Source organism: Zootoca vivipara, chromosome 3 (genome assembly GCF_963506605.1).
Source record: "Zootoca vivipara chromosome 3, rZooViv1.1, whole genome shotgun sequence".
NCBI lineage: Eukaryota > Metazoa > Chordata > Lepidosauria > Squamata > Lacertidae > Zootoca > Zootoca vivipara.
In genome coordinates this window covers 100,964,606-100,981,431 of record NC_083278.1, presented here as the reverse complement: position 1 = coordinate 100,981,431, position 16,826 = coordinate 100,964,606, and the positions used below count along the sequence as shown (strand labels likewise).

Below are 16,826 nucleotides of genomic sequence, written 5' to 3'. Positions count from 1 at the left end.
AATTAATTCCTTAGGCCTCCTGAGCATCATAGTTGGCCAGGGATGCAATACTGATGAGATGCAGCCAATTCTGTTAACTTGCAGCATTATAATTAATGTTTATATATTCAGTTTATATCCTGCCTGCATCCAAAGATCTCAGGGCGATTTACAACATTAAGAACAGAATTTATGCAGCATGATACTAAAGGCATAATACACCGTGTAAGAATATAATAATCAAGCCAACATGCTCAGTGGTCACAAAATGTTGGGTTGAGAGGGTGGTCAAATAGGGGAAAAAACAAGGAGGTAAAATGGAATGGAATATCCTAAAATACAGTACAGTTGGTTGGTTGGCAAGAACACTGAGCAGTTGCATTCAACCACCTGTTTTAATTTATTTAATAGATTTAAAAGCTCATATGATAAATTGATTTGGATTAGTTGTCAGCAGTTGGGAGAGCTTTATGTCACCCATGGCAACGGAGTCATTTTCAGTTGTTTGCTCGTGCAATGGCAAATCAGCGCTTCTGATTATCACCAGTTGTATATTGTTGATAACCTTACAAATGCAGAGCATGCAGGGATGAGACTGTCATAATTCACTTTGAAGGCCAGACTCCACATCTGTCTAGTTCAGCGCTGTACTCCAAGAGCAGTCAGCCAGATGCCTCTTAACGTATTGGAGATCGCCTTCCTCCTTGTTACACCCCTGGCATCTGATCAAATGGAGTCTTTGCCCTTGGAGGGCCCATTTCAGCTGGCGTTGCTAATAGCTGCTGAGCTCATGGACGGATGTGAGACTAAAATGTTGCTCCAAGCTCTTTTAGCACATGCAGCTACTTTAGCACGGTGTTATCTACTTGGACTGGCAGTGATTCTAGGGCCTCTAGCTGTTTTCTAGCTCCTGGTGCCAGCCTGGTGTGGTGGTTAAGAGCAGTGGACTCGTAATATGGGGAACTGGGTTCGCGTCTCCGCTCCTCCACATGCAGCTGCTGGGTGACCTGGGGCTAGTCACACTTCTCTGAAGTCTCTCAGCCCCACTCACCTCACAGAGTGTTTGTTGTGGGGGAGGAAGGGAAAGGAGATTGTTAGCCGCTTTGAGATTCCTTAGGGTAGTGATAAAGCGGGATATCAAATCCAAACTCTTCTTCTTCTTCTTTCTAACTACAGTAGAGATACTGAGAATTTAACCTGGGAGATTCTACATTAGGTGTAATTTTTGCTGCTTCCAACTGCAGTATTCTGGCTATGTCAGGGAAATTATGGACGTATGGCAACCCTAGATGGGAGTTCAACAACATATGAAGGTCCACATGCTCTTCATCCACTGTTTAATACAATGTTTCCCAAAAATGGGTCTGCAGCTGTTGTTGGACTACAACTCCTATCTATAGCTGTCAACTTACGGATTGGAAAATAAGGGATCAGCAGCCTCACCCAGCAGCGCGACACCGAAAATCGGTTCTGCGCATGTCCAGACATGCACAGAAACGACTTCCGGTGCCGGACTGCCCGTGTCCGCATGTCTGGGCACCGAAAATCGCTTCTGCACATGACATGCACAGAAGTGATTTCCGGTGCCCAGACATGGGCAGAGCAGCACCAAAAATCGGTTCTGTGCATGCCCGGGCATGCGCAGAGGCGCTTTCTGACAGCTCTCGGCAAGTGAGCGAGCAGCCAGCCGCCGAGCGAAGCGTTCTACCGGGTGGCGGCTGGCTGCTCGCTTGCGGTGGGGGGCACCGAGTGGAGCCTCCCTGGCCAGCAGGGATGGAGAGGAGCAGCTTTGAAACCCGGGAAATTTACGGGATATCTACAATCTGGTATAGCAGCGGGAAACGGATTGGTATAAGGGGGTTTCCTGCGAAAAATGGAAGGGTTGACAGCTATGCTCCTATCATCTTTATCTAGCAGTCAGGGATGGTGGTAATTGTACTCCAAAAACAGCTGGAGACCCAAGTTTGGGAAATCCCCAGTTAAACCACAATATAAAATTTGCAATAATGCACGTAGCAATAGGAAGTCATTGCTTCGTTTTGTTTTGTGGACTGCTTGTAGACCATGGGATGGGCTTTTCACAGGCTGCTGCTTTTCACTCTTTGCCCGTGAAACAGCAAAGAGAAATGAGAGAGGCTTGACAGCTGCAGGCTGTGTGTTACCTTGAGCCAGCCCCTGACCTTTGCATGGCCTGTGCATTCTACTTGGGCTGTGTGGAGAAACAGCACTATCTGGTGGAAGGAGCATGCAAAACTCCCAGCAAGGATTCAGTGTACAAAGAGCACTCTCATTAATAATGTTTGCCATCACTGTTGCAGGGGGAGGCGCCCTGGTCCTCCACAGCCCCCTGCAGGGTTGTCCATGATGGGGCTGAAGCAGGGATGCCACAGAATGTTTGCAAACACCCTAATTGTGGTTGCAGCGAAAGGTTGAGCCACAAAATGTTGGTAAAACACGGCAGCTGCTATGAAAGGAAAAGACAAATGAATTGTGCATAAACATATGAGATTTGGGTGAAGGTGGTTTCATATGCTGATTAGATATAGCTGGGCAAATTTCTGAGTGCAGATCTCCAGTTACCTAGATGATGATGATAATAATGAATTGAATTACTTCCAGATCAATAATTTTGTTTCAGAGTGATCTGAAAAGGCTTGACTCTGCATCAGGGGTCAGCAAACTTTTTCAGCAGGGGGCCGGTCCACTGTCCCTCAGACCTTGTGGGGGGCTGGACTATATTTTTTTGGGGGGGGGGAGAGAGATGAATGAATTCCTATGCCCCACAAATAACCCAGAGATGCATTTTAAATAAAAGGACACATTCTACTCATGTAAAAACACGCTGATCCCCGGACCATCTGTGGGCCAGATTTAGAAGGCAATTGGGCAAGATCCAGCCCCTGGGCCTTAGTTTGCCTACCCATGGGTTTGAGTGTCGGACTAGGACCTGGGAGATCAGGGTTCAAATCCCCACTCAGTCATGAAGCTCACTAGGTGACCTTGGGCTAGTTGCAGCCTCTTAAACTATCTCACAGGGTCATTGTAGTGATTAACTGGGAGTGGGGGAGTGATCCATGTATTCCTTTTAGAAGAAGGTGGGATATATATGCAATAAATTAGCTCTTCTGCTTGCCTGCTTAAGAAAGCTGGAGGGGCCAGCAGGATCTAGAACAGGCACCCCCAAACTGCGGCCCTCCAGATGTTTTGGCCTACAACTCCCATGATCCCTAGCTAACTGGGCCAGTGGTCAGGGATGATGGGAATTGTAGTCCAAAACATCTGGAGGGCCAAAGTTTGGAGATGCCTGATCTAGAATCAACCTAGATTGAAAGCAGTACAGTATGCTGAAGAAAAAGATGAACAATTCTGGGCCGAGGAAAACAACATTTTTGAGATGCAGACAGGTCAGTGTGTAGGCAGTCTGAATGTTATGCTGCATTGAATGGCCTAGGACAGGCATCCCCAAACTGCGGCCCTCCAGATGTTTTGGCCTACAGCTCCCATGATCCCTAGCTAACAGGACCAGTGGTCGGGGGAAATGGGAATTGTAGTCCAAAACATCTGGAGGGCCAAAGTTTGGGGATGCCTGGCCTAGGAGCAAGTTCAGCAAAAAGAAAATGTGGCAGCCCAATGGACAATTCATTTTCCAGCAGCAAAATCCATGCCAGTGAAAGCAATTATAGGAAGAGGGGGGGGGGAACCACCTTCTCTGTGCCAGCAGGTGACAGAATACCAACGACGGCAAAATCCCAATTAAGTGCAGCTCCTACTCTGCTCATGCTTGCTGATTGAATTTCATGCCTTGATGATGTGAAAATCTTCATAAATATATTTAACCAGAGCTTCCTAAGTGTAATTGACTGACATCCAAACAACTAAATAGCTGATGTCTCCCACCCGGGGAAAAAAATCCAACACATTTAGGAGAGTGATTGGCTCACAACTTCCTCTCATGATAGAACATTACATTCTTTCTTAAAGAGGAAATATGGGCTCTAAATTAGTACTAATTGAAAGCATGCATTTATATAAATCGGTTGCAGTGTTGTCAGTTCCGAGATGGCGCAGCTTTCTGATTCTCCATGAAGAAAGCGCCCAATTATATTTACAGCTGTGTGAAGTAGGTAGAAATAAGCGTTGCGCTGGCTTCTGCAATCCTAAAGTCTCACATGATAACTGGGTGAAATATGGCAGCTTTCACAGCTGTTAGCAAATGTGACCATTTCCCCAACATATAAAAAGGGAAATGCTCACCCTTTCAAAATACTGCCATGTAAGGCACAGCTCTGCAGGTTCACAGAATTCTAGAATTGGAAGGGACACCATGGGTCATCTAGTCCAACCCTCCTGCAATGCCGGAATCTCAACTAAATCATATGTGGTAGAATAGAATCATAGGATTTGGGGATTACAACTCCCATAATCCTTGATCATTGGCCATACTGGCTGGGATTGATAGGAGTTGTAGTCCAAAACATCTGGAGAGTGCCAGGTTAGGTAAAATTGCTCCAGACCAAGGTTTTGTCTAAGTTCATACTGGTTGGGCTGCGAAGTGGCGTTAATCTGCTATATGTAAGCTTCACAATGGAAGTGCATGTATACAAATTGTATTAAAAACAGAATAGTTATGGAACAGCTACTTTCGTGTTTAACAGAGGCGAAATCTAGACACATATAAAAACTCTTCTGAAAATGCTTTTTTTAAAAGCGTTTTTGAAAAATACATTGAATTTTCCATGAAGCTCACCATTGCCATCTAGTGTCACATTGTATATTGCACTTAAAATAAGGTAAAGGTACCCCTGACCTTTAGGTCCAGTCGTGACCGATTCTGGGGTTGCGGCACTCATCTCGCGTTATTGGCCGAGGGAGCCGGCATACAGCTTCCAGGTCAGGTGGCCAGCATGACAAAGCCGCTTCTGGCGAACCAGAGCAGCACACGGAAACGCCGTTTACCTTCCCGCTGTAGCGGTAGCTATTTATCTACTTGCATTTTGACATGCTTTCGAACTGCTAGGTTGGCAGGAGCTGGGACCGAGCAACAGGAGCTCACCCCGTCACAGGGGTTGGATACTCACAAGGAGAAAGTGGGCTTGTAAGGAAAAGATGAGAGAGGGATCGATCACATGATCCTATGGCCTGATCTGGAATACTGAATCACTCATTAATATTATTAGTAAAGGTAAAGGGACCCCTGACCATTAGGTCCAGTCGTGACTGACTCTGGGGTTGCGGCGCTCATCTCGCATTATTGGCTGAGGCAGCCGCCATACAGCTTCCAGTTCATGTGGCCAGCATGGCTAAGCCGCTTCTGGCGAACCAGAGCAGCGCACGGAAACGCAGTTTACCTTCCCGCTGTAGCGATACCTATTTATCTACTTGCACTTTGAGGTCCTTTCGAAATGCTAGGTTGGCAGGAGCTGGGACCAAGCAACAGGAGCTCACCCCATCACGCAGGGATTCGAACCGCTGACCTTCTGATCGGCAAGCCTAGGCTCTGTGGTTTAACCCACAGCGCCACCCGCTGCACTTAAAACACACTTAAAATGTTTTATTTGTAAAACATTATGCCTATCTTTTCCTGGTTGTTGCTGTTCTCCATCATAATATATTTACAAGGACAGGAAGAAACATCCCGGACAGAATAATTGCCACACAAGGAAAAACAAGGATATGGTTTGCATGCTTCACTTGTAGTTTTATAAATCATTTAATGTATCAATACGAATGGAAGTTGTTAATATTGCAGTTGTTGTATAAGGGATTGTTATGTTGACTGGAGTGTAATTGAAATTAATAAGATTTTGGAACGCAGAAATAAAGTAAATCATCAAACCATCAATTCTAGCACACCGGCCACCTAAATTATATAATTTGGCATCTGAATGATTGGTATTAGTAATTGTATAATAATTCGGCATTGGTATAATGAGGCTATTACTGGATTATTGTAATCGAAAACTAATAAAAATTATTATTAAAAAAATTAAAACCTTTCATTTGTAGCTGCATAGCTGAGTCCTAGAATCCCACATTTTAAAACGTTTTCTAAAACCAGAGAGCTTCAATTATTAAAATGCTGCTTGGTTAAAATTGGAGTTAAGCCATCTCATGTTGGCTCAAGCTCCACAAAAGTGAGAAATTGGGACATTGAGGCTCATGCCTTAACAGGATCAACAATGAGGCTGTGCAATGTCACAAATGTATTTCCTTACACCTGAGTCTCACTGTTTTTATCGTCCTGTGAGTTGACCCATGTTTGTTATGTCAGCGGCTGTCAGGATGGGATAACAGTGGAAAAGGAACCTTCACCACCCTCTGCAGACTCACTGCAGATATTCTTGTGCGCCGCTCAGAAAGAATGAATGACATGAGAGTTCAAATGTCTTATTGTGGATTTGGAACTAGAACACGATGGTCTGGTGTTGCAGTTGAAAAGAAGTGGGGAGTGTGTGTGTGTGTGTGTGTGTTGGGGGGAGGGTTAGGCACCCTCTTATAACATACCACTTGCACACACACTCACACAAACGCCTTCTTGCAACAGAAAAGACATGTGGGGCCTATGGTTTGTCAAAACGTCTATTTTGTGCAAGTCCTTGAGAGCACCTTTTAGAGGATAAAGGGAACAGGCCTAAAAAAGCACTGAGATATAAATAATTAAGCGACCCGTTCCGGCTCAAAATCAATTACGCTCATCGCCCTGAAGCTGCCAAGATGCACTGTTTCTTGGCGCCTCTATGGAAAAGGTGGTTTATTTTCAAAACTTGCTTTAGGGTTTCTCATTACTGTTACCCATTTTCCATCACAGTAGTGCTGGGAAACCCAAATCATTAGCACCGGTGCCACTGCCACCCTTGCAGCATCCCAAGGTACCCCTCCGGCACCCCATGTCACTCCCTGTTTAACCCACCCTGCCAGCTATGGGTGGAGGCAACCAATGGGCATGCGTCAGCTCACAGAATTATTTTGTCTGGTCATACAGCAAGGCTCAGATGCTTCACAAGCTCACACAGGAGCAGGAAAACGTGGGCCATCTTTGTGGGTCCCAGGCACGGCACCCCACCCTCCCTGTCTGGATTTCGGCCTGAAGGACCTAGGAAAAGTGGGTGCATGGAGGGCAAATTGTAAGCAAGCCCAATTTGTGTCAGTGCACAACATAATTGTCCATCACGGGACACGCCTGCTAAGGCATAAGCCTTAGTTCCCAGTGTTTTGGCTTAGTGGAGCTTGAGTCTAACGCCTGATCTAAAACTGGCAGTGGTGTTGGAAGGGTGGGTGTATCCAACTGTATCATATTTTCCCTTCTTTTAATAATTTAAATGTGTGTGTGGGGGGGTGTCAAGAAATTTTCCGCACCAGGTGCCTTGCTACGCCACTGAAAACTGGACTATATTTTTCTTCATTATTACTGAAAGTTCTCTTCAGGGTGATGTTGAATGGACCTTCTCATTCATGCAAGTACTGTCGTTGACGTAGTAGTCCTCATTGTATAATCAGTTGCGCAGCTTCTGCACAATATCAAACTATGCAAAGCGTTGAATAATGTTTGCTTTTGCTTCGTCGGAAGACACCGTAAAGCACCGTAGGAAGCAGGTGATGCATACAGCTATTTTTGCAGCGCACCAAACCCTTTCATCACAAATATTGCGCGTGCACACACACACACACACACAAAAATTAACGAGAGCAAAATATTTACATTTATAGCCTGGGTTATTTAAAGTCATACAACCTCTGTGCATACTTAAAGGAAGATGGTGGGTGTAACCCATATCCCTTCCCCTCCTGAATACAAAGGTTTCAGGACAAATGTTCTGTTATGGTTGCCGGCTTACTTGACCAAAGAGATCTGCCCTGCTCCTGACCCTTTAATAGGAGCAGCCAGCCACACATACAGCCGTTAACTAGGGTAGTTTTTCACAGTATAATAATTATCCATTAAAGTCTGCAGAACACCTGCTGTTCAGGGCACAGGAGCAGGCATGTTTTTTTTTTTTTAAGTCGGCAATCCTCTAGCCTGTAACCCACACGAGGAAGGGAATGTGTGTGAATGAGACCCAGCTGTTCTTGTACAGTAATTTTTCATCTGGGATTTGAAGTTGAATCTAGAGGGCCACAGACTCCCCATCCCTGCAGAAGCATCTCCTGACCCACCAGCTGAGGACCAACACTCTAAAGCGTACATACATACATGCTAAGTATGAGCCATATTTGGACATTTCCCTCCCAGCAATTGTAATTCATGGGGATACATGGTGGGTATGCAGAAAGCTCCCCTGTACAGACATCTCACCTCCCTTAATTCATGGACGGGAGGTAGTTGCCACCATGAGTTCTGCACACTATAATAATTAGTAATCACACACACAGCCCTGTGGGCTTTAAAACGCGTTGGGCAGCCAAGTGGGAAATAAATGCTTGCCAGCACATAGCAGCATCTAGTGGCCAAAAGGTAGAAAACCGCAAAAATGTTATATTCTTTATGACCTTGGCTTTGTGAAAAACAAACAAAAAAGCCATTAAAAGCTACAAACTAAACCAGTAAAGCAAGTGATTTATTGGGGGGACAATTGGGCTGCAATCCTATACAGTATCCACTTTCCATAGAGTAAGCCTAATTGAACAAAACGGGATGGAGATATGCACAGGATTTCACTGTTAAGGTTTAAAATGCAGAGGGGAAAAAAGTGTTGTCCGTGCCCAGCTCTTCCTGTGTTAACCGTTCAAGACATGGGGGCAGGGGAGGGGCAGCTCAATCCACAGTTAAACTGTGGAATTTGATACAACAAGGTCTCAGTAGCTTGGAGGGTTAAAAAAATTAGACAAGTTAATGGAGGATAGCTACTAGTCATGATGGCCATGCCTCCAAATACTGCCCCCCTCGGCTCCGCCCATGTTCTCCTGCCACAACAGTAAGACGTGCCACACCCTTTGAGAACCACTATTCTAAGTGTGATTTATAAGTGTTATGTTCTCCCTGCTAAACCCATTTCCCACGACAAGCACCTTCTGCCCCCCCCCAATGTCATTAGACCCCAACTCGCCAGCCATGCCGACTGTAGGTGAGGGGACTTGTAGTCCAGCAGCACCTAGCAGAGTCCCACCTTTCCCACCCAAGCGCTCTCCAGTTTGAGCCACAGGCTCTGCCAGTAGCGGGGCGCCGGCCCGTGCAGGTACACGAATGCCTTGCAGTCGTCGGCGCAGTCGCCCTCCATGCTGCTGCTGCTGCGTCTCCGTCTCCTCCAGGTGGCGGCTGTGGCGCTTCAGCGAGGCCAGCTGGGCGGGCGCGCGGCTCTTAAAGGGCCCCGGCGGCGGCAGCTTCCTTGGGCTGCGCGCCAGCGAAGTACGCAGGCGAAAGCCAAAGTGCAGCAACGGCAGCTGCAGCACCCGCTCCGGGCGCGCTTCTTCCACGGGTGGGTGGTTCGCCCCTGGTCCCCCCCCCCCCAGGCGGGCTTGAAAGGCAATGAGCCACGCAGCGGGCAGGCGAGCGGGTTGGGGCGGCTAAGGAATCCTCCGACCGTAGAGGCACAGAGGGTGGGGTGGGGGGCGCGTGTGGGATCCCTGCACCATGGCGCCACATAGGCTTAAGACGGCCCTGCAAGCGAGGAACTGCCATTGAGCACAGCGAGCCAAAACGCGCGTAATTACGCACGGGATTGACCTCATCCTTAAATCGCTAGGGATGCTCAGGTCACCAGAGGCACGCTCCTGGGTTTCTCTCTTGGCAAGGGGCGAGCTGGGGAACAAGAAGATCCCCCTCCCTTACTCCCTCCCTCCGCCCCTGGCTCCCTAAGCACTCGACTTTCTTTCCTGATTGGAGCCGGGGCTGTTCCGGGGCCTCGTCGCGCCGCGCTGCAATCACTTCCTGCTCCTCCCCTTCGACGCTCGCCTTGCCGGGACTTGGAGAGCCTGGGTTTCCTCCGCAGGCTCCGGTGGCGCTGCGCGCCGTTTTCAAACGCCAAGCCTGCAGCCGCGATTGGAGGGGCGCAAGGAGAAGGCGTCGCCTTTAAAAAAACCAAAACACCCGGCTCTTTGCGCAATCGGGAAACACCCGCAACGGGAAGGTGAGTGTGGAGAGAAGAACAAGGAGCCTGTAGCAGGAGGGATGCGGGGAACGTGGGAGCTTCCGGGGCGACAGCGGGGAGCTGCGTTCATACGTGTGGGGTTCTCCCGAGTGCCCGGTGGGTTCTGAAATTAAAAAAAAAACAGGGCGAGGAGAAGAAGGCAGGAAGTAGGCAGGCAACGCCTCCCACGGTTTATAGGGTTGTCGGATCGCTGATGTTACCAAGGGCAGGTGACAACCGGAGTCGCCTTCCTTCAAAAACGAAAAACCCCATATCAGTTCCCCATACGAGGCTTAATCACATTTGTTTTCAAATGCTGTATGCCACGGAGGCAAACTTTAATTTATTTCTGTACAGCAGGCTTGGCCAAGCTGATTCCCCTCCGTGTGCTTTGGATTACAACTTCCATCTGCCTCTGGCAGCGCAGTTGTGGTCCAAAGCACTGGAAGGTGCCAGGCATGGTGAAGGATGCTGCTCATTCATAATATGAGTGCCCATGTGTGTATGTGGTATGCCTTGTCCTTGCTCTTGCGTAACCACAGCTGGTCCTCAGCGGGCTCATTGAGAATGTCCCTTTTGACAGGTGCTTGTCCTGACCTTTATCTGATCCGCCTTATTATTTCCCTGATTTTTTCCCCTTTTGGTGGCCTAACATGAAGTAGGTGTGTAATTTGTACCATACTATGCTACTTCCCCAGGCTCGGTGTCTATTCTCCTCCATTGTCCCCCCCCCCCCCAAAATCTGCCCATTACTCCTTATGGGCATGCACAGTGTCTTGACCCTCCCTTTTTTTTTTTAAAAAAAAGAAGGGAACCACTGCAAACAATCATCTGCCTGTCTTTGTTTTACTTGATTAAAAAAAATAGAGAGGATTTTTAGAGAGAAAGGAAGAGGAAAGTGATTCTCAATCACGTCTGCTTTCTTTTGCGCTGTTTTCACTCACAGCTGCTTGTAGCTAGTTTCCCCAACCTTAATTTATGTTTATAGAAATATTTTTATGTTGCCATCAAAGTGGTTTACAACAAAAGTAGATAAAACTGTACATAAAAACCATATAAAAAGTCAGGCATCAAATTAACTGTTGGGGACGGAGGTATTCTTAATTGCTTGCATGGGTCCCTGGCAGAGTAGAAACGTTTTCAGCAGGCACCTGTTGAATCTATTGTCTTCTTCTTCTTCTTTGGCGATCACTCGTAGCCGAGTAAGGTTGTCTTCCATAAACACAGTTAGCAGTGAGTCCGTAAGTGACTGTGGAGGCCAATTTTGGATCCACATGTCCTTCCACAGTGGGGGCATTGGTTTCCCGGCAGGAGTTGATCACGGTGTGGATTTGCCAAGAGTGCCTTCCTCTTAGCACGTGTGTCTCCCAGTGTGTGCCTTCCTCTTTCTCCCTTGCGTCCTGAGTTTGAGTGTCTTCAAAGCCCATCACACCTTTGGTAAAGGCTGTTCTCCAACAGGCAAGTGTTTCCCAACTGTTAGTGTCTATTCTACATTTTTTAAATAGATTTGCCTTGAGACAGTCTTTAAACCACCAACATTACGCTTTCCATTTCCATTTTTAAGTTTGAATCTATTGACTGGGGCAATGACACTCAAGGCTTGGTTTCTGGTTGACAAATGAGCCAAACCAACTTGAGGAATGACCAGTGATGCCCCTACAGATGATCTTGGTCACTGAGCTGAGATACAAGGGTTCAGACAATCCCCAACATACCCTGGACCTAAGCTGTTCAGGGCTTTGTAAATCAATTCGAATAAGATTGCTGTTAGCATGCTGGATATTTGCTTCTTTGTGCAAACAGTGAGGCTAAAATGGCCAACTGCTTCCTGCCTGCTAGGGACTCAAGTAAACTACAGAGAGATGACCATATGATGAAGCTCCGTTCAAATCCAGAACCAGCCCAGTTGGGTTGTTTCAACACTGTGCTGTGACAGGTTGGTATAACTCAATGAGAAGGCGGCCGAGAAATGACTACGGCTTCAGATCAATGTGGGATATGAAGCCATGGGTTAAATTTGGTGTCCCAGCCTACTTGTTCTGAACCTGTTACCCATAGTTTCTTAGTTTAGATGAAACAGGAAACTATGGTTAGTGGAAGAGTTTCTGCTTTGTTTGTTGGCTCAGGTCAAGAGAGACTTTTTAAAGGGGGCTGTTGATGTGGCCAAATATCTGTTGTCTAATTTGACTTCTTAAAGTGAGATAAGATTTTCCTAAACTTGCTTATGTAAATGGCTACATGTAGTTTATCTCTACAAGGAGAAAGTGGGCTTGTAAGGAAAAGATGAGAGAGGGATCGATCACATGATCCTATGGCCTGATCCGGAATACTGAATCACTCATTAATATTATTAGTAAAGGTAAAGGGACCCCTGACCATTAGGTCCAGTCGTGACCGACTCTGGGGTTGCGGCGCTCATCTCGCATTATTGGCTGAGGCAGCCGGCATACAGCTTCCAGTTCATGTGGCCAGCATGGCTAAGCCGCTTCTGGCGAACCAGAGCAGCGCATGGAAACGCAGTTTACCTTCCCGCTGTAGCGATACCTATTTATCTACTTGCACTTTGAGGTCCTTTCGAACTGCTAGGTTGGCAGGAGCTGGGATCGAGCAACGGGAGCTCACTCCGTCACGTGGGGATTTGAACCGCCGACCTTCTGATTGGCAAGCCCTAGGCTCTGTGGTTCAACCCATAGCACCACCCGCGTCCCACTATTATTATTATTTATATCCTGCTTTTCTGCTGTCAGTATCCAAAGTCACAGTTAAGCAGTTGAAAGTGTTGTATTTGAACCAACTGATTGAAGTGGGAAACAGTGTTTTGATATTGGATATTTTATCTTTCAGATGTCGGCTCTGCATAGAAGAGCTAGAACAGCACCAAAACCAGGAATTCCAGAAGATGAGCTGCCTTCCTTCCTTAAATCGTGAGTTGAAATTTGTGTGTAGTACTTTTAAAATCCAAATAACCCATAATTGGAACAAGTTGCATCAGTCTAACTGTAGTATGGTTTGGAAAGGTATACATACGGATATAATACGTTGGAATAAATTGAGACTGTCCATTATGGACAGACTGGCTGCATCTAAAATGATGACTGTACCTTGATTACTTTTTTCGTTTCAGACGCTGGCAGTTTGGATAACAATAGCTCATATGAACAAATGGCAGAATTTTTAAAAATAAGTTTGAATTTCAATTGGACTGACCATGTATTTTTTTAAAAAAACTTTATTACACCTCCACCCATTGGTTGGTGGTTGGGGCATTCTGAATTTAAGTAGTTACAGTGGTATCTCGGATTTCGAGCGTAATCCGTGCTGGAAGACCGTTCGAGTTCTGAAACGTTCGAAAACCGAAAACTCAACAGCCAACAGCTAGGCCTCAGGATCTTGCACACAGCGGAAGCCATGTGGCATGTTCGACCTCCGAGGCGTGTTCGAAAACCGAAGCATTTACTTCTGGGTTTACGGCGTCTGTAAACCGAAATGTTCGTCAACAGAGATGTTTAAAAAACCGAGGTACCACTGTATTATGAAGCAAGTCAACTTAGCCACATTGATGTGATCCAGTATGAGAACCTAGTGGTCAGCACTGGAGGATATAGTAATTGATGGTGTTCCTAAAGTGGTATATTAGTGGGCCTACTGCACAGTAAAAAGTTCCTGTCAGGCCTGGTCCAAATGCAGCTGTTTAACACCATAAACTAGGGTTAATGCTTGCTCTGGGATTTGGGCTCACCTGGTGGCAGAAGTGGGGCAGCTGTGTGTTACTACCAGTTTATATTCCCCATATGATGATGATTATTTATTAAATTTGTCACCCGTAGATCTCAGGGTGGTTCACATCATAAAAGTTACAATGTATATAAAAAAACACAAAATACATACAGTGGAACCTCTGTTTATGAACACCTCGGTTTATGAATTTTCGGTTTACGAATGCCGCGGACCCATCTGGAACGGATTAATTCACTTTCCATTACTTTCAATGGGAAAGTTCGCTTCAGTTTATGAACGCTTCAGTTTATGAACAGACTTCCGGAACCAATTACACCCATGCTTCGGGTTAAGTACGCTTCAGGTTGAGTACTCTGCAGACCCGCCTGGAACGGATTAATCAACTTTCCATTACTTTCAATGGGAAAGTTCACTTCAGTTTATGAACGCTTACTCCGCGGACCATCTGGAACGGATTAATTCACTTTCCATTACTTTCAATGGGAAAGTTCGCTTCAGTTTATGAACGCTTCAGTTTATGAACAGACTTCCGGAACCAATTGTGTTCATAAACCAAGGTACCACTGTAATAAAAATAACAACAACAACAAACCAATAATCCCCCCCTCCCACAACATATTTAAAAGGGCATTGGAAGCCAGTCAGCCCAAGGCCTGGTTGAAGAGGAACGTTTTTGCCGGGTGTGACGTTTTTACGCTGTTATAGCTTTATCAACCCGACCCATCAAGGGTTAACTCAGACTCCCTGTCGACAGGGGAGGGGAATGGTTGAATGTTTAAAGAGAAGGGACAGCCATTTGGTCAGTGGAGAGGGTGCTGGGGAGCGGGAGTGTGAGGGTGGTTGTGAAGAAGATCTAGGAGAGTAGGTTTAGGTTAGGTCAGGCACCCCCAAACTGCGGCCCTCCAGGTGTTTTGGCCTACAGCTCCCATGATCCCTAGCTAACAGGACCAGTGGTCGGGGAAGATGGGAATTGTAGTCCAAAACATCTGGAGGGCCGAAGTTTGGGGATGCCTGGCTTAGGTAGTCGTTAGGTTATCTAGTACATGAGTAACAAGGTTATTACCATTGAAACTAAGCTTGTACAACAGGAATACCTTAAAGCAACCATTACGTTCTTGAGAAGTAAAAATTCCAGTGTTAAAGTGCCAATCAGAAAATCGTCTGTGTTATTTTCCAGCCAAGGTACATGAAACTCATTCATGAGGACACCCATTAAAACACGGGTGTCAAACACAAGGCCCGGGGGCCTAATCCGGCCCGCCAGACCTCGTCATGTGGCCCGCGTAGCCACCGCTGACAGTAGCCGCTGACAGTAGTTCTGGAGCCTGCGATTGGCCGAGGGTCAAAACCGGGGGCGGGGCTGCAGGCAGAGGCCGGAGCGCTGGAGCCGCGCTGACGGCCTTGGCCAGGGAATTTCAATTTCGAATGAGGCTGAGGGAGGCGGTGGCACAGCGGCCAGACGGGGAAGTGAGATGCAGGAGGAGGAGGAGGAAGCCCGCCGAGGAGGTAGGAAAGCCCTACAGGCGTCGCCGGCAAAGTTGGTGCCGGGACGGAGCAGCGCTGGTGTTTTTTTTGGCGGGCTTTGCTGTTGTCTCCGAGAGCGAGTGAGGCGGCATTGGGGAGCTGCCGCCCGCCGCTTCCCTTCCTCTCCTCGGCTGCATCCGGGAGGTGGGCGAGCGAGCGGGCGAAAGGGACGCGGAGTGAGCCTGAGGGGGAAGTAGGCTAAGCGCAACAGCCGCTCTCTTGATGGAGCCAGGTTTCTCTTCCCCCGTTTTCTCCTCATAGACACTCGGGAGGGTGCCTGGCTTTTGCTCTGCCCCCCACCCCCAAGCCGCCCTTTGGCTTCTCAGTTCTGGCGGAGCTGCTCCCCGGGGGGCGGCCGGGAGGGAGGAGGCGGTGACGGCACGGGTTCCTGCTCTTCCCGCTCTGCCGCCTCCTCCTCTCAGCCCCTCGTGATGTAGGGCTCCAGATGGAGTCGTCTTGCGGTTTGAGTAGGTGGGAGGGGAGTTTTTTTTTGGGGGGGAGGTTTTCAAGCCTCCTCTGCCTGCAGTCCCGGTAGGGAGAGGCGGCGGCGAAGATGACAACAGCGTGGGTGGGGGGAAGAGCAGCTCTGAGGCGAAGATGCACGTCCGCTGGGGCTGCCGCCGCCTTCCTCCTCGGGAAATCCGCTGCCCTCCCTCAGCGCGAGGGGAAGGGACTCTGGCGCTGAGGAGGGAGGATGCAAAAGCAAAGCAGGGAGTTGGCGCTGCACACCATGTTCCTGCCCCTCTCCAAAGCATGGGGTGGGTTGCAGCGTGTGGCATCCTGCCTAGCGGGGTTTGGGTGTGCGCAGGGCGGGGGAGGGAAGCCCTCTTTCCATCTGCAGGTTTTTAATCCCAGCAGTGGCTTTCTCCTTCCTGCCGAAGGTTTAGTTGAGCCCCCCCTCCGGAAGCCATCGATCCCCACCTTTTGTTCAAATTTCCCTCGTTTACATCCCCTCCCACACACGCGCCACGACGCAGGAATGTGATCCGCGTGGGGGCGGGAATGAGCTTACATTATTACAAAAAACAGTAATAATTGAATGCAGTGACAATAATTTATGATAATAAAGAGTGGACACATAGTCCTACAGACACAACTGGCCCTTTGAGGGTGACCAAACTGCTGATGCGGCCCCCGATGAATTTGAGTTTGACACCCCTGCATTAAAAGGACAACATTTCCTTCAAGAGTGGAACTGTTAGTTTGTATCTTTGGGGTGCACCAAGAGGGCGAGCCAGGCAGACAGACCCAGGGTGTCATAAAGTTACCCCAGGGAAGGGGCAAGCTTTTACAGAAAGGGATTCATAGAGGCAGGACTCCCTATACTGTGGACACAAGGGATAGTCTCAGATACAGCCCTGAACTTCAAGAGGTACCTGGCCACGGTTGTGCTGGAAGAGGACTCTCGTTTGTATAAAAGAAGAGGAAATAGAATAAAACCCTCGAGTTCATGAGGGAATACAGAAAGGCTAAGGGGAGCAATAGGGGGGAGGCTCGGCTTACCCCAGACCATCCCTGTTA

General features: G+C 47.7%; 1 protein-coding gene across 4 annotated transcripts in view; it reads left to right on the top strand.

The window, feature by feature from the left end:
• Nucleotides 1-9,388: 9,388 nt before the first annotated feature.
• Nucleotides 9,389-16,826, top strand: part of SRBD1 (S1 RNA binding domain 1) — a 188,435-nt gene continuing 180,997 nt past the window's right edge. For 2 of the 4 annotated variants that reach the window (XR_009557389.1, XM_060273046.1), the window contains exons 1-2: nt 9,393-10,043; nt 12,888-12,967. Coding sequence is in view for 3 of the 4 variants with exons in the window: in XM_060273046.1 (XP_060129029.1) it covers nt 12,888-12,967 (80 nt within the window). In the remaining variant the exon portion in view is untranslated. Of the gene's footprint in view, nt 10,044-10,073; nt 10,161-12,887; nt 12,968-16,826 lie in introns of those variants that run through there. The other 2 variants (XM_035111184.2, XM_060273045.1) reach the window with 2 other exon arrangements.